Source organism: Trichechus manatus, unplaced genomic scaffold (genome assembly GCF_000243295.1).
Source record: "Trichechus manatus latirostris isolate Lorelei unplaced genomic scaffold, TriManLat1.0 scaffold00024, whole genome shotgun sequence".
Lineage (NCBI taxonomy): Eukaryota > Metazoa > Chordata > Mammalia > Sirenia > Trichechidae > Trichechus > Trichechus manatus.
This window is the reverse complement of record NW_004443960.1, coordinates 8,099,229-8,116,823: the sequence shown is the minus strand read 5'-3', so window position 1 is coordinate 8,116,823 and position 17,595 is coordinate 8,099,229. Positions and strand designations below refer to the sequence as shown.

The 17,595-nt window shown below is 49.7% G+C and overlaps 1 protein-coding gene across 2 annotated transcripts; it reads left to right on the top strand.

Annotated features, from left to right (window-relative positions):
- Positions 1–516: 516 nt before the first annotated feature.
- On the top strand, positions 517–17,322 carry TMEM114 (transmembrane protein 114). 2 transcript variants are annotated; one of them, XM_004373240.1, is made up of 4 exons: positions 517–736; positions 1,045–1,125; positions 15,632–15,769; positions 17,090–17,322. In XM_004373240.1, exons 1-4 carry the CDS (start codon positions 517–519, stop codon positions 17,320–17,322), a joined length of 672 nt encoding a protein of 223 aa, XP_004373297.1. The 2 variants fall into 2 exon arrangements, with proteins under 2 accessions (XP_004373297.1, XP_012410140.1); XM_012554686.1 differs by lacking the exon at positions 15,632–15,769.
- The last annotated feature ends 273 nt before the right edge of the window (positions 17,323–17,595 follow it).

Sequence of the window (17,595 nt, the reverse complement as noted above, 5' to 3'; positions counted from 1 at the left end):
GAACAGGAGAGATGGTGGCAGAGTGGGGTAGCGGCTATAGGGCTTGGGGAGGGAGGGGGAGGTTGAAGGAGGAGGATCTGGGGAAAAGTGAGGAGTTGGAGGGTGAGAGGGTTCCCTTTGCCTGGGAGTGGTGTCCGAGGGAAGAGGTGGGGGTCTGACAGCCAGATGAGGCGGGATGAGGGCTCAGGTGAGGGTCTAAAGGTGGAGGTGGAGATCTGAGGGCACAGGTGAGGGTTTTGAGGGTAGGGGTGGTGGCTGAGGGCTGGGAGTTGGAGTCTGAGGCGGAGTACGTACAGGTCTGAGAGCGCAGGTGAGGGTCCGAAGGTGGAGGTGTGGATCTGAGGGGCGGAGCCAGGTCGAGGGAGGAAGCCCAGTCCAAAGGCTGAGGTTCCAGCCTATGGACAAAGAGGCCCCGGGGGCGGAGCAGGGAGGTCCGCACGGCCGGCTGGGGCTAGGGGAGGCGCAGAAGCACGGCGCCCCGGCAGCAGGAACTGGCACGTGGGTCTGGGCTCCGCGATGCGGGTGCCCTTGGGCGCTCTGGCCGGGGCGGCGGCGCTCACCGGGGCGCTCAGCTTCGTGCTACTGGCTGCCGCCATCGGCACGGACTTCTGGTACATCATCGACACCGAGCAGCTGGAGCTCAGCAGTCTTGGGGCGCGGGATCCGGAGGGGGCCGCCAACCTCAGCCAGCCCGAGCCTCTGAGCTCCCACTCTGGCCTCTGGCGGACCTGCCGGGGTAAGGGTGCACCCGGGAGCCGGGGGCTTTGGCCGCGAACGCCCCTCTGCGCGGTGCCCTGCTTGCCTGGGACCTGTTGCTTGGCTTGCACCCCTCCCCTAAGCCCCAAAGCACTAAATGTGGTGTCTGGGAGCGGGGCGGCAGAGGACTGGGGCTGCAAACGCCCTTCCGAGAGGTGCCCAGCTCTGCCCGGCAACCGGTTAGCTCTCCCCACGCCCACCCTGTGTGGAGCATCTCGGTTGGGCGAAGCCACGGGTGGGGGGTCGGAACTCCAGGGTCCCGGCCCATTGGTTTCTCCACCTGTCCAGTCCAGAGCCCGTGCACGCCGCTGATGAACCCCTTCTGGCAGGAGAACGTGACAGTCAGTGAATCCAGCCGACAACTTCTCAGTGAGTCTGGGGAGGGTGGGGATGGAGGAGCATCCCGGATCTGGCCACTGGTCTTGAAACCCTTCTCCTAATAGCTGGGCCAGGGCGCTGACAACGAGTGAAAAAAGGGGGGTGGAGGGCGTTAAAACCAGGAGGCAGGGCTTCCTTGTTCCACTTGTGACTTGTGATAGTGACCTTACAGGACAGAGTAAAACTGCCCCTTGGGGTTTCCACGGAGCAGCTGGTGGATTCGAACTGCTAACCTTTTGGTTAGCAACCGAACTCTTAACCACTATGCCACCAGGGCTCTGTGCAGTTTAGCATTCACTCGACAAACTGATGGCTTTCTATGTGCCAGGCACTGTGCTCTGTGCTGGAGGAGAGATGATTAAGACTCAGGCTGTGCCTTCCAGGAGCTCACAGTCTAATTGGGGAGACACATGATAGGCAGTTACATTTCAGAGTGACAAGTGGCATGACGGAGGGTGAGTGGGAGCCAGGGAAGTCACCTAAACCAGTGGAGGGACTCAGATGCTTCCTGGGCGAGATGGCACGGACCACAGAGTAGATGTCATCCCACAGACCAGAAAGCACGTCTCATGTCAGTGTTGTTTGTGTCTTCAGTGCCTAGAACAAGTGCTTGGCAGGGGTAGGAATACAGTAAATGTTTGTTGTCTGATTTCCCAACAAATAATTAGGAGGCATAGAACAGCCTCCTTCGCTCCAGAGGCTGTTGGTGTCTCTCTTGTTCAAGAGTTCCCAGTGCCTGGAACCCAGAAAAGGTTTGAGGGTTGAATGCATGAAAGCAAACAGGGGCTGTGGAAGAAGGGAAATAAATAAATATAGTAGTTCATATTCGTTGAGGTTCACCACGTGTGAGACACTGAATTGACTGCTTTTCGTGTATGTCTGCATCTAATTATCACATCCACCCTATGAAGTAAGTACTATTACTCATTTTTCCAGTGAGGAAACTGACCCCCCAGAGAGACACCATAGAGAGGACTGAGTTCTGTAGACCTTGAAAAGTAGGGGCTGTTTTTGATAGATTTCCTGAGGCTTGGGCATGTGACTCTTAGAATAAAGATGAAGTCCCTAGCATGGCTCACATGCTGAGCAGAGTCCCCCTCCAACTCCATACTCCCCTTTGCTCTTTTTTCTCCAACTATGCTGGCATTGGATTAGTTCCTGGAACGTGCTAAGCTTTCTCCTGCCACAGGGACTTTGCACATGCTGTTCTCTCTACCTGAAGTCTCCCTGCCCCACCCCACCAGCTTGGCTTGCTGAACTCCTACTCATGGTACAGATTGGGAGACTTTTTTGGGTTAAAATCTGACTCCCTCATTAGACAGTGAGCTCCATGAGGGCAGGGACCATGTCCATCTTGCCACTGCTGAATTCCTAAAATTCAGCACAGAGACTGGCATATAGTTGGCCTTCAGTCAAGGTCTGCCAAACAAGTATGAGAGTGAATGCAAACCATATTATGCTATACCAAAAAAACAAAACAAAACTCAAACCCATTGTTGTTGAGCCAATTCACCATCCCTCCTCATAGGGTTTCCAAGGAGTGGCTGGTGGATTTGAACTGCCGACATTTTGGTGAGCAGCCAAGCTTTAACCACTGCACCACCAGGGCTCCAGTATTATGCTATAGGTGGAGCTAAATATGTATTTGTTGAGTGAATGAATAAGTGAACAAATGAACCATAACTGTTTCTCTGCAGTCCAGTGATGTGCTGGGAAATAGTTCAGCTCTCTGGGGCGGGGGGACGTCTTGGTTTGTGGTGTTTGCGGATTTCTGTGGTGTAAATACTCCCACTGTGGCCACTTTCAAGCTACCACTGAAATTCCTAAAAAGTTAACAGTTGGCTGTCATGAGCTGATAAGCACCGACTCTAGCACACTAGTGCATAAAGTCCCACAGAAGGAGACGTTCCCCAGATGCCTGGAATATGTGGGTGGTGGAGGGAAGGCAGAGGTGACATGTACTTTGTCCTGACCCCATCTGCATAGGAAGGGACTTTGCGTGTCTGTGGAGCATTGTTTCAAGAAAAATCAAGAATAATTAAGAGTTTCTGTCTTTGAAGTGAAGGATACGGGGTCAAATCCCAGCTCAGACCCTTACCAGGACCCTCTGTGATTCTGGGATAGGTGTCCTAACCTCCCTGAGGCTTAGTTTCCACATCTATCAAAATGAGATGTCAAAACCATGATGGGTGTGGCCAGGATTCCATGAACTAACTGGATGAAACAGTTGACCTCACATAGTGCTTAGTTAAGGATCCCTGGTGGCACAACGAACAGTTAAGCGCTCGGCTGCTAACCGAAAGGTTGACAGTTTGAACCCACCCAGAGGCTCTGCGGGAGAAAAACCTGATCTGCTCCCGTAAAGATTACAGCCTAGAAAACCCTATGGGGAAGCTCTACTCTGTCCTGTAGGGTCCCTGTGAGTTGGCATTGACTCAATGGTACCCATCAACAGCAATAGTACCTGGTTGTTGTGGGATCTCTATGTGATTGAAAGACTGATTAGACATAAAAGTACCAGACACATAGTAAGTGCTCAGTAAATGTTAGTTCTTGTTACCATTCCTTCCTGCCTCTTTTTAGTTGCTGTAGCATCTATGGAACGCCTCTGGGTAGTGCAAACAATTTACTCTCAGCTGCTAACCTAAAGGTTGGCGGTTCGAACCCACCCAGCAGCACCGTGGGAGAAGGACCAGGCAGGCGATTTACTTCTGTAAAGATTACAGCCAAGAAGACCCTATGGGGCAGTTGTATTCTGTAACACGTGGGGTTGCCATGAGTTAGAATTGACTCAAAGGCAACCGGTTTAACATCTGTGCAGTGCTATTCCTTGCCAGGCTGTGTACTGGCATTCAGCCTACTTATCTGTGAGTAAGGTGGCTGGTTAACTACAGTCAAGATTGGGCTGGCTTGTTTTTGAGACTTGATAATGCAACAGTGCTGCTTGCTTCAGGTTTTTGAGATGACAGGCAGAACTCACATCCAGAATCTATTTATCTGCTCACCCACAGACCTAGGTTTAACCCCTAGTTTCCACACAAACTAGGCATATGGCCCCAGGCAAGTTCCTGTGCCTTTTTGAGCCTCAGTTTCCTCATGGGCAACATGACGATAATTATCATCACTTCTCAAAAGGTGGTTTCGAGGATGAGAAGGGAGAGTGCATTTTAAAGAGCTTAACCCGGTGCAGGCCACCCTGAGTGCACGCTAAGTTGTAGCTCCTATTATGACCATTACATCATCCCGGAAGAGGGCAGGCTACTCCTTCAGACCACGTGCCTGCTGCAAATCACCCCCAGAAAGAACTTCTCAGAATCTCCTTTTCCCCAAGTTGGATGTAAGTCTAGCCCAAGCCGTTCTATTATGTGAAGACATTTCATTCCTTTAAGGAACTGCTGCAGAGGTCAGACAGCAGAGGCCAGTGGACAAGCTCTCTGAGTCATAGCCTCCTAGACAAATCCCAATGGGGTGGCTGGAAAGAGCCCCTGATCTTCACTCTAGGAGAACACAAGTGTGCAGAGCACTTTGGGGTCCAGTCATTTGCTGTGACCACCTGGTGGAGTGAAGTTGCACAGAAACATCAAGCTGTTGAACAAGGGGGGAGGCCCCCTCCCTCCCCCAACTATTTCCACCAGGTAGCAGAGAGAAGTTTTCAATGAAACCGTTTCATTGTCAGCAAAATCCACCTTGCTTGGGTGATTTGTCTTCCAGATTAGATCTGGGACTTCATGGGTTTGGTTCCTTGGCTAGAGTCTGGAATTATCTTTGGTAGAGAGGTCATCACACTCAGCGTAGTGTAGATAAAAGAGCCATCATCTAAGCCGTGAGGATAGCTGTGTCTGCCAGGAATCTTTTAGTGGCAAGTGACAGAAAAATCATATTGGCTTAAACAAGAAAAGGAATTCCTAGTACATGTAACTGAAAAGTCCAAGCCTGTTGGGATTAATTTCTTTCATCTTCTCTCTGGCCTTTGCTTTCTTCTTTTCAGTTTCTACTTTGAGCTAAGTCTTCTCTAATCCTAGCAACCCTAAACCCCATTGTCGTGGAGCCGATTCTGGCTCGCAGCAACCCTAGAAGCAGGAGGCTTTTAATTCACCATTAATGCTGCACAACTTCCAGATGGGTCTCTCATTGCAACAGTTTGAGTCACGTGCCCAGTCCTGAGCCAGTCCCTGTAGCCAAGTAATGGAATGTGCTGATTGGCTGGGCCGAGTCATGTGCCACTTCTAACAAGGGGTGAGTGGGATGAGCCCTATCATAGATAAGGGAGTGGGCCCTGGGGAGGGTGGTGCCCTAGAGGCAGATCAAGGTGCTGTTGTCAGATGCGTACTTCACCGGCATTTGAATCCGGGCTTCGCCTCTTACCAGCTAAGTGACCACAGGTGAGTCACCTGCTTCCCTGAGCCCCATCTCCGTAAAGGGATGAACCGAGATCACGTAAGCAAACATCCAGCACCTGGCACTACACGAAGGAGAAGCTCAGCTCACGTCTCCTCCTCCTGCTCTAAGTCAGCCTCAGGCGTCTTTCTCATCTGTCAAATGGAACAACAATGGCAGACCCACCCAACTCCTTTATTCATTCAGCACACATTCATTCCAGCACCCTCAGCGTGTCAGGCACTGAGTTAGCTGCCCAAGATAGAACATTGACAAGACAGGCATGGTCCCTGCCCATGGGGAGCTTACAGTCTAGTAGTTGTTAGTTGCCATGGAGTCGGCTCTGACTCACGGTGACCTCACGTATAACAGAGTGAAACATGGCCCTGGTCCTGCACTATCTTCACGATCGTTGGTCTGCCTGAGTCCATTACTGCGGCCACTGTGTGCCTTCAGTGCCGTCCAGCCTAGGAGGCTCATCTTCCAGCACTATATCAGACAACGTTCTGTTGTGATCCATAGGGTTTTCATTGGCTGATTTTTGGAAGTAGGAATCTAGGCCTCTCCTCTTCATCTTAGTCTGGAAGCTCCGCTGAAGCCTGTCCCCTGTGGGTGACTCTGCTGGTATTTGAAATACCAGTGGCATAGCTTCCAGCATCACAGCAAGATGCAAACTACCATAGTACAACGAACTGCCAGATGGGTGGTGGACAGTCTAGTCTAGAAGACAGATAATAACCAAATGGACAAATGAATAAATAAAGTGGTTTCAAATAGTAGTTGGTATAAGGAAATAAAATAGAGTGATATGATAAAGAGTGACTGAAGGACAGTAAGAGTAACAGGCAGTGTTTACAACCTCAGTGTCCGTGGGTGGACATATGCCTTGTAGCCTGTAAAAAAGAATATACTAACGCGTTAGAATGCCAGAGACTGTTCTGAGCCCTTTACAAGCACCAACTTATTTACTCTTTGCAGCAATCCCACAAGGCAAGTGTCACAGTCATCTGGTGCTGCTCTAACAGAAGTACCACAAGGGGATGGTTTTAACAGAAAAATTTATTGTCTTCACAGTCCAGTAGGCTACAAGTCCAAATTCAGGGCATCAGCTCCAGGAAAAGGCTCTCTCTCTCTGTTGGCTCTGGAGAAAGGTCCTTGTGATGCCTCAGTCTTTCCTTGGTCTGGGAGCTTCTCTGTGCAGGAACCTCAGGTCCAAAGGACACGCTCTGCTCCCAGCACTGCTTTCTTGGTGGTATGAGGTTCCTGTGTGTTTCTGCTTGCTTCTCTCTTTTATATCTCAAAAGAGATTGCATTAAGACACTAATCTTGTCAACCTCATCAGTGTAACCTCATCACAGTGATAGAATTTACAACACAAAAGGAGATCACATATAATCTCATCATAGTAATAGAGTTTACAACACATAAGGAAATCACATCAGATTACACAATCATACAATACTGGGAATCATGACCCAGCCAAGCTGACAGATATTTTTGGGGGACACAACTGAATCCATGACAGCAAGTACTAGTATTATCATCCTCATTTTGCAGATGAGGAAATGGAGGGTCAGAGAGGTTATGTAAGCTACCCAAGTTTGCACAGTAACTGGCAGATCTGAGATTTGAACCCAGGCAGTTTGTTTGCAGGCCTACCCTCTTAGAACGATGCTCCACTGAGTATGATATCAATATAATGTGACTGCGTTAAGACAGGAAGCCATGGAAGCCCAGAGGAGAAGCTCTGAGCCCCCGTTTTTGGGGTTCAGAGTCCTGCTCTCCTACTCTGCCTCCTTCAGAGTGGGCACGAGAGACCTTCATTATGAGGCGGGGCGGCAAGGCAAAGCCCTGAGGCAGGACTGAGCTTGGTGTGTTCCAGAAACAGGAGGAGGGCCAGGGTTTCTGGAGGACAGTGCAAAAAATGCTTTCTAGATACTCTTCGTGTTCTTCTCAGCTGCATCTGCCAAGAGTCAATGGGGAAGGGCAGGTCGTTTTACAGATAAGGACTCCAGACCCAGAGGGGTCCATTGCCTTGCCCAAGACCACTGGGCACAGCAGTAACAGAAGTTTACCCAGCTGTCCTCTGAGGAGGCAAGGGTGCACAGTCACGAGATGCAGTTACCAGTCTTTCTGGGTGCTGGGCTGTCTGCAGCGACTTGGAAAATTAAAAACAGCCCTCCCACGACGTCTGAGGCAAATTGCAAGTGTGGAGGTGGGCGGAGGAGACAGGAACAGAGAAGGGATTGGGGACATAATGGCTTAAGAGGCTGCCCAGGCCCCAGAGGGAATTCTCAGTGTGATTTATGTATAGCTGTGCTGGGGGGAGCCCTGGTGGTGCAGTGGTTAAGAGCTCAGGCTATTAACCAAAAAGGTCAGCAGTTCGAATCCACCAGCCACTCCCTGGAAACCCTATGGGGCACTTCTACTCTGTCCTGTAGGGTTGCTATGAGTTGAAATTGACTCGACGGCAATGGGTTTGGTTTTGGTTTTGGTGCTAGGGGGTGAATGGGGAGGAGGAGGAGGAGAGAGGGGACGTGCCTGTGGGCCTCGGCTCCTTTAGGCAGGAGGCTTGGGCTTCAGGCTGCCTCTCCCAGTGAAAGAGTACATTTTAAACTTAAAAAAAAATTCATACTCAAAGCAATTCCATCCTTGGTATCTACCACGTGAGCACCAGGAGGCTTCTAAGAAGAGACATTTTTGTAATGATATTTATGTAATGGTGAAAAATGAGATACAAGCTTAGTGCCCTTGGATGGATGTATACTTTGTAAGGAATATTACATAGTTGGTGAAAATAATATATTATCATGGATAGAATGCCTAGATGTACTGTGGAATGAAAAGAGAAAGTTACAGAGTGATATAGGCAGCGTGGGAGTCCCTGGGTGGTGCAAACAGTTACTGCGCTTGGTTGCTAACCTCAAGATTGAAGGTTTGAGTCCACCCAGAGGTGCCTTGGAAGACAGGCCTGGTGATCTACCTCTGAAAAAGCAGCCCATGGAGCACAGTTCTACTCTGACACACATGGAGTCACGTGAGTTGGAGTTGACTTGATGGCAACTGGAACTGAATGGCCAGTATGAGGCCATTTATGACCTCCCACCAAAAGCAATATTACCGACAGTCCCTGGGTTACGAATGAGATCCGTTCCTAAGTCTGTCTTTAAGTCGAATTTGTAGGTAAGTCAGAACAGGTGCATACGGTTCTATTTAGCATCAGTTAGTCAAATGTTTTCATTAAAAAAAAAAAAGGAAAACACTTGACTGACGCTAAATAAGAACTGTATGTATGGACAATAAATGAGGAAGACCAAAGAAGTATGGATGCCTTTGAATTATGGTGTTGGTGAAGAATATTGAATATCCCATGGACTGCCAGTAGACTGAAGAAGTCTGTCTTGGAAGAAGTACAGCCAGAATGCTCCTTAGAAGGGAGGATGGTGAGACTTGGTCTCATGTACTTTGGACATGTTAGCAGGAGGGACCAGTCCCTGGAGAAGGACATCATGCTTGGTAAAGTGGAGCGTCAGTGAAAAAGAGGAAGATCCTGAATGAGATGGATTGACACAGTGGCGGCAGCAATGAGCTCAAACAGCAATGACTGTGAGGATGGTGCAGGACCGGGCAGTGTTCCGTTCTGTTGTCCACAGGGTTGCTGTGAGTCTGAACCGACTGGACGACACCTAACAACAACAGTCCATTGTTCGTCTTAGTATGTAGCAAGTATTTTACCTTTCTAAGTATATAAAAACCCTTCCAAACCACACAATGTTTTCATGAGCATCACAGAGTAGTGCGCCGATTTGTTAGTATGAACCATTGTATTTAACTTGAATTTTTAATATGATAGGTTTTATGGCAGTCCTTTCATGAGTATGAGTTGTCATAACCTGGGGACTGCCTGTATACCTTTTCTATGGGTGGATGCCACAATTTTAGGATGTGTACTTATTTTCTGTGCCATCAAGAAAGCAAAGCTTAAGTTACTTGAGGATAAGAAAGAAACAATTTTTCCCATATTCAGTGCTCACATGGCTTTGCAAGGTGGGTCCACGGCCCAATCTACAGATGAGGAAACTGAGGCTGCAGAGAGACAAAGCCGTTTGTCTACTTGTGATGAAGCTCGCATTTGAAGCCAGGTCTTTGCTTGTAGACTTCCGCTCTTTCCAGCTGACAGCAACGCATCTTGGAGACCGTGGTGATAACTAAGACGTAGCCCCCGTCCCTGAGGAGCTACCTCTGTCTTCGCCAGATGACAGACTCAAGAGCAAATATTTACAAAAACTTAAAAAAAAAAAAAAAAGAAAAATCCACTTCCTCACCAGGCGTGATAGGAGTGAATCTCTCTGAGACCTTTCTCTAGTTTCAAAGTTTCATTGGCAAGGTTCGAAAATAAAGACAAATGGCATTTTTCCTCCTTTGGGAAATGGTTTCTGAGACTTTCTTCTTTTTCTGGGGCTTCTGATGTTTCTGGGGAAAAGATATGTCCCTGCTCTCCTTAAAAGCAGATCTGTTTCTTCGCTAACCACCTGGGGCTTCCTGGCCACGCAAGCGTCGTGGAAGCTGGTTTTTTCCATGGAGCAGTGCTTTGACCACTGTGTTGATGGAACAATCACAAACTCGGCTTTCCTCTGCGTGAGCATGTTGGCTTCTTTCTGGGTTTGGTTTTTTCTTAACTTGCCACAAAACATTTTTGAGTTGAAAAGATCTCTTAATGGTTGGGTCCACACTTTTCCTTGGTGAATCAATGGCTGTTGACGTTTTTGTTGTTATTTCTGTATCATAGTCACAGCTAACATTTAATGAGCTCCTACTGTGTGCCATCCTAATGGGTTGAATGGTGGCCCCCAAGAAAAGATATGTTCAAGTCCTAACCCCCTGGCGCCTATGAATGAGACTTTATTTGGAAGCGTCTTTGGAGACGTAATTAAGTTAAGGATCTTGGATGAGATCCTCCTGGATTAACCGGGTGGGCCTAAATCCAACAAGTGTCCTTATAAGAAGAAGTGCAACATGGAGCAGAGAAGAGAGGGCGGTAGGGGATTAACTTTTGCCTCCTCCAAGTGCTAATCCCTGGTTTCTGTCAATGTGAGCTTATTTGGAAATAGGGTCTTTGCAGATGGAATCAAGTTAAAATGAGGTCCTACTGGATTAGGGTGGGCCCAGAATCAGTGACTGGTGTCCTTAAAAGAGAAAGGAGAGGGGGACTTGGATCCAGAGGTACACAGACACACAGGGAAGAAGACCATGTGCAGATGGACGCAGAGATTGGAGAGATGCCGCCTCAAACCAAGGAAACTGGAAGAGTCAAGGAAGGAATATTCCCTAGAACCCTCAGGGAAGGGCAGAGCTGAGACTAAAATGCAGGAATCGGGAATCTTGCTTTCAAGCGCAATGCTGAATCTGCTTCCTAAGTCATTACTCCCCAGCTCATCAATGGCAGAGAGTCTTGGGGACCTGCTTTGGGGTTCCTGGAGGAGGAAGGAGGTGACTAGATCAGCTGAACCCGCAGACTGTGCTTACCTAAGTCTTCTCATGCAGTCCTCACCCCAAGGCAGGTTCCTCCCATCTCCATTTTCCAGAGGAGGAAACTGAGGCTCAGAGGGAAGAAGCAGCTTGCCCAAAGTCACATTGCTAGTAAGAACTGAACCTTGGTCTGACTCCGGATTCACCTCTCTTTTTTTTATGATTTGGAGCCCTGGTGGCACAGTGGTTAAGAACTATGGCTGCTAACCAAAAGTTTGACAGTTTGAATCCATCACCCGCCTTGGAAACCCTATGGGGCAGTTGTACTCTGTCCTATAGGGTCGCTATGAGTCGGAATTGACTCGATGGCATTGGGTTTTTGTTTCTGTTTTTTTTTTAATGGTGACTTTGCTTTTCTCTGTGCTTAGACAACATTGTGCAGGGGCCTTACTTTGTCTCACTGTGTCATGGCCTCAAGTGACCTCATCTGATGGTGGAGTCCTTGAGATTGTGGATGTGCAGCTGTAGGACGGCACGGCCCAGTGGTGAGGGCCAGGCCAGTTCCCGGAGGTCAGGGGCTATGTTTCTTCTTTCTCACCATCTAGGGGCTCATCAGAGCTTTGTGCTGGATAGGAATCCGGTCTAGCGTTCCCAGGTCTAGTTTGGTTGTAACAGCATTCCTATAGTATTAAATGGTTTATAAACATGGTTGTTGTTGTTAGGTGCCATCAAGTCCATTCCAACTCATAGAGACCGTGTGTGACACAGTAGAACTGCCCCATAGGGTTTCCTAGGCTGTAATCTTTATGAGAGCAGATCATCAGGTCTTTCTCCTGTGGAGCTGCTGGCTGGGTTTGAACTGCCAACCCTTTGGTTAGCAGCCAAGTGCTTAACTATTGTGCCACCAGGGCTCCATACAAGCACAGTACCAAGCCAAAAAAACAATAATAACAATAACAGCAACAGTAATGTAGGGCTTATTATGGGATGAGCACCGTTCTGAGAGGTTTGGCTGTTTTAGCTTATTCAATTTTCTACACACAGTCCTAGAAGTGGACACTCTGATTATCCGCATTCAATAGATGTGAAACTGAGGTTTGAAAGATTACATACTAACTTGTCCAAGGTCCCTCAACTGGCAGGTGATGGAGCTGGCACCTGAGCCTGGGAAATCTAGGCAGTAGTGTTGGGTGGTAGTTTATGGAAACAGTGACTGGATACGTGGGGTGACCAGTTGTCCTAGTTCGCCCCGACTGGTTCTGCTGTATGCCTGTGCTTATGGTAGATACTTTAATGCTTATTGATACGGTTTGACTCTCAAAAGTGTTGTGGTTTGGATAGTAAATCATATGGTACTCAGTACACAGAAGAGGAACTGTGTATGACCTGATCATTTTTGTCCCCACACCAGTGATCAGCATGAAGCAAAACTTAAAACAAACACCCCATGTACATCACCTCTGGGGGATCAGTGGACAAGGCTTTTCACCCTTATTTTACGGATGAGGCTCAGAGCGGTCTAGTCATTGTCCAAAGTCACCCAGCTTGTATTTCACAGACTGAGACTCACAACTAAGTGGACCTCCGACTGCACGCTCCTCCCCTCCAATGCCTCCCCACCACCTCCCAAATGTCTCAGTCTCCAGGAATTTGACACTTTTCCATATCCACATTCCAAAGGAGAACATCTTCCCCAAGCACATTCAGAGACGCGGTTGGAGGTGGACCTAATGGCAAGTGAAAGAGAACCTGGAATCGATATTCATGTTCCAAGACCACAGTCCCCAAAATAACAGAGAATAAGGCACACATACACCAACAAAATCCAACTTCAGCAGGAGATTTTACAGCTGTCCCACGGGGAGCCTGTTCTTATCCAGACGTTTAATTGGAAGTGTACTTCAAGTCTGCACGCAGCGTGTCTGGGGAACTTGAATGTGGGGCCGCCAGGGCTGAACCAACTCCGGGAAACCTAATTAATTTCTAAATGAGAAATGATTTCATTTCCCAGCTACAGTCTGGCGGTGAATGCCAGGCACGGGGAGGTCTTACAGGACCAGGCTTCCACACCAGCTGCTGTCCTTCTCTGCCCAAGTTTTCTTCTTACAAAAGAAAGAAAGAGAGAACAACAACAAAAAAAATCAGCCAGATCAAGGTCTGGTACTCTGTAATCACATTCTGCCTTGTGAGTCAGAACTCACCAAGGCTGTTGGCATTCGGGGGATTGGGGGCAAAGTGATTTGGTCACTATGGAGGCTACATTATCATCGTCATCACCACTACCACCATCACCATCATTGGTACACTTACGATTTATTTCTTGCTTACTCTGCAGGGTCCTGTGCTGAGCATCTTACTTACATTGCCCCATGTTGCCCTGTTGTCTTTACATGTATTGTTCTTATGATACGATGCCTAGCTTGCCCTGAAGGATGAGAAGAAAAGTATTTCTATTCATAGCCATCTTGTTGCCAAAGGATTTAGAAGGGCTCAGCATCCAGCTCATGGTAAACAACCAGTGAATATTTGGTAAATGAATGACTGGTAGAAAAGAATCTTGTAACTGTTTGCCTTTCTGCTTTGCCTACCAGGAAGCTCAGAGCCAAAGTGGTGGCAACTGCCTAGGCCTTAAGGCCTCTGCTTCCTCTCTTCCTCCTTCCCTCCTGCCTTCTCTCCTCTCCTTCCTCACCCTGTTTCTTCCCCCCAAATGGTCTTGATTTTCGTGTAATTCATTCCTTTCCATTTTCTCATGTTGTAGGTTGTATATTTCTTTGACTGCTTTGCCTTAGGAGTTCTCTGGAAACTGCCTCAGAGCCTTTTAGGGATGAGGCAAAATAAGTAGTAAGTTCAACCCAGGACTCTGCTCATTAGGCCAGTCCTCTTGGCACAGAGATCAGGGGACAGCATCTCTCTCTTTCTGATTTGGTTTATTCCACAAATCACGAGGTCTCCCCGCCCCCCTCCACCTCGCCTTTGCTCTGGGCCCAGGCCTTCATCCAGTAGACTCCTCACTCCCCCATCCAAGGGGCTTGCAGGAGGTGCTGCCTTGTGGTAATGTCCCCACTCCCCCATCCGAGGGGCTTGCAGAAGGTGCTGCCTTGTGGTAATGTCCCCGCTCCCCCATCCGAGGGGCTTGCAGGAGGTGCTGCCTTGTGGTAATGTCCCCACTCCCCCATCCGAGGGGCTTGCACGAGGTGCTGCCTTGTGGTAATGTCCCCGCTCCCCCATCCGAGGGGCTTGCACGAGGTGCTGCCTTGTGGCAATGTCCCCGCTCCCCCATCCGAGGGGCTTGCACAAGGTGCTGCCTTGTGGTAATGTCCCCACTCCCCCATCCAAGGAGTCACCCTCTCTACAGCAGTCATTTCCCAACAGTCAGCAAATGCTGTCCCCAGATGCCACCCTGAGGCCAACAGCAGTCACACAGCTGTTGAGTCACAGCCAAGACAGAAACCAAGGTCAGCCAGATCCCAGCACCCCCACTGTCATGAATGATCATGTGTGCGCTGATCCGTTGTGTGACTTCTCTCTCATTCAGACGCCAGCTCTGGGGGCAGGCTGTGTCTGTTCCCACTGGAGGCAGCAAATACGGAATCCATGGGTAGATCTAGACCTGTCGATCACATTCATTCATTCAACATTCATTGGGTGTCTGCTGTGTTCCGAGCATCTAGCTGTTGTCGGGATTCTAAGGTAGATCCCAGTCTCTTGCTTCAAACAGATGTGGAGACAGATGTGCAAACACATTTCAACCCATCCATGAAAATCTGCTCAACACAATGAGACAGCACAGAGGGAGGAGGGGTTAACCCTGTTAGGAGCTATCCAGGAAGGCTTCCTAGAGGAGGTGACGTCAAAGCTGGGTGCTTGGCAAGCATTTATGCTTGGCAAGCATTTTCCAGGTGGCCAAGGGTGGAGGGGCAGGACACGATTGTCTGCAGCTGACAGATGAGGAAGTAGAGGTACCAGAGGGTCGTGCCTTCTGGGACCCTTCTTATGGGGTTCTGCTGAGGCAGATGCCCTCGCCATGCTGCTTTTGTCCAGGCAACGAGGATGTCGCTGGAGGAGCTGCTGGAGAAATTAGTGAGGAACAGCAATGAATCTGCTTTGGTGTCTCAGAAAGTCTGTCCGCAGTGCCAGGAAGCATGGCTGTGCCCTCAAAGGAGAAACAACAGGGAAGAAAGATTCTGAAAAAAGAACGAATTGACCATTGAAATGTCCTCATAGAGAATCTGTCTTCTCCGGCCACATCTACAACATATGATGCGGCTGGTGGGAGAGCATAGCCCTCACGTGTTGGGGTTCCTTTATCTTTGGCATTAGGCAACTCCATGTGTGTCAGAGTAGAACTGTGCTCCATAGGGTTTTCAGTGGCTGATTTTTGAGAAGTAGATTGCTAAGCCTATCTTCTGAGGTACCTTTGGGTGGACTTGAACCTCCAGCCTTTAAGTTAGTAGCTGAGGGTATTAATTGTTTGCACCACTCAGGATTCCCATCATTAGAAGTGGTGGTGGTAAATAGGAATAGTTACGGTAGGTACTTTTTTTTTTTTTTTTAACAGTAGCTAACTTTTCCCTGCATTCCAGTGAGCGTTTGTTGATTGAATGAAGGAAGGTAGCGATCCTCTCTGCCCGGTGTCCTCTGTCTCCTCCAGCCATGCACGGGACGTTTGTGATTCTGCTGCCGCTCAGCCTGATCCTCATGGTCTTTGGGGGCATGACGGGCTTTCTGAGCTTCCTCGTCAGAGCCTGCCTCTTGCTTCTGCTCACTGGGGTCCTCTTCCTCTTTGGAGGTAGGCGCCCCCTGCCTGGGGCCCAGGAGGGACTGGTGGGGCTGGGCACACCCTCAGCAGCGGCGGGGGCGGGCGGGCCCATTGCCTCTCCAGGACTCAGTTTCCCTATCTGTGATATCACGCATCTGGAAGAGAGAGTGATTTTGGACACAGGGCCCCTGGGTCTCTGGTTCCAAGAAAGAAGCAGTGGGTGGGCCAGGCCCTGAGAATCATTTTTTGTTTATTTCACAGAAGAAGCTGGACCTTGCCTTTGCTGCACTCACAGCAGCTTGGAGCTTTAGGGCTGGGGACTGGTGGGAGACTCTGGCTCCAGCCACCTCACTTCCTCATTCTGGTCTGTTGTGACAGATACTGCTGATTGATTAGAGCGCATGCAAGGCAGACAATGGCCGGGTTAATACAGTCTGTTTGGCAGAGCAGAGCTTTTAAAACTGAGATCCAGCCCACGGCTGTTTGTTCCATGGCTCCATACTGCCTGTGTGTTTGAAACAGTTTATTGGGGACAAAAAGGAAGAGAGGGTGGTGACACACACATACAACTGCAGTCCACAGAGGGGAAAAATAAAAGCAGTTCTCGGAGGTGAAAATATTGTGAAGTTCTGAGCTCCTCCAACCACCCACGATTATCATTAACATTGCCATGAATAGTTCATCCGATGAATTAATTCTCTAACCCAGCACCGCCCAGTAGAACTTTCCCTGACTGTGGAGGTATTCTCTGATCTGTTCTGCCCATCCAGAAGCCACGGGCCACACGTGGCTCCTGAGCCCTTGACCTGTGGCAAGTGCAGAAAGAGGAACTGAATCATTAATTAAATTAATTTGAATTTAACTAGCCCCCTGTGGCCAGTGGTTAGTGGATTGGACAGAGTAGCTCTAAATACATATCTGCCAAGGGCCTACTGTGTGCCAGGCGTTGTTCTAGGTGCTGGGGAGTCAAGGATGTTCCTCTGGATCTCCCAGCCTGTTTTGGGACTGGGGGGCAGACATCAGTCAGTAATTGCAGAGATGAGTGAAAACTTGCAGTCCAGACTAGGGCGTGTGGAGAGTGTGGGGGGCTGGGAAATTGCTAGGGGGCTGACCAGAGCAGCCCAGGAAGGGTGGGGAGTGACACATGAGCTGAGACTTGGAGGATGGGTGGCAGTCGCCTATGGCAAGAGGGGCGGGGAGGGCCCCCCAGGCAGCAGAGCCAGCACTGCAAAGGCCCTGTGGTGGGAAGGAGCATGGGCTTTGGGTGAGGCTGGTGTGGCTGAGGAGGGACAGTGAGGAGGAGGGTCATGTGGGGAGGTTTGACCTGGTGTCCCTTTGCCACCCCTGCAGCCACGGTGACCCTCGCTGGGATCAGCGTCTACATCGCGTACTCGGCCGCCGCCTTTCAGGAGGCGCTGTGTCTCCTGGAGGAGAAGGCCCTCCTGGACCAGGTGGACATCCACTTCGGCTGGTCCCTGGCCCTGGGCTGGATCAGCTTCATCACCGAGCTGCTCACCGGGGTGGCCTTCCTGGCAGCAGCCCGAGAGCTCCGCCTGAGACGGAGGCAGGACCAGGCCATATGAGCCTGGACATCTGGTGGTGGCAGGGAGGGAAAGGGCCCAGACTGGGGGGCCCCACGGACCTGTCTCTGGGGGCAGTGCCCTCCTCTTCTTCAGAGGCCACCTGTGGAGGTCAGGAACCAGCTGGCCATCCCCTGTGCACTGACCTCTGGGCTTGGCTGTCGTCTTAGTGCACGGTGTGCCCTTGTATGTGTGCATCTCTGTGGGCTGGGGTGGGGGGCGAGGGCGTGCCCAACCCCTGTAACCCAAAATGATGATAATAACCCCTTAACGTTC

Coding starts and splice junctions, on each gene's coding strand:
- TMEM114 (XM_004373240.1), top strand. CDS start 517: ATGCGGGTGCCCTTGGGCGCTCTGGCCGGGGCGGCGGCGCTCACCGGG. Junction 1,126..15,631: donor ATCCAGCCGACAACTTCTCA/GTGAGTCTGGGG, acceptor TGTCTCCTCCAG/CCATGCACGGGACGTTTGTG. Junction 15,770..17,089: donor GGTCCTCTTCCTCTTTGGAG/GTAGGCGCCCCC, acceptor CCACCCCTGCAG/CCACGGTGACCCTCGCTGGG.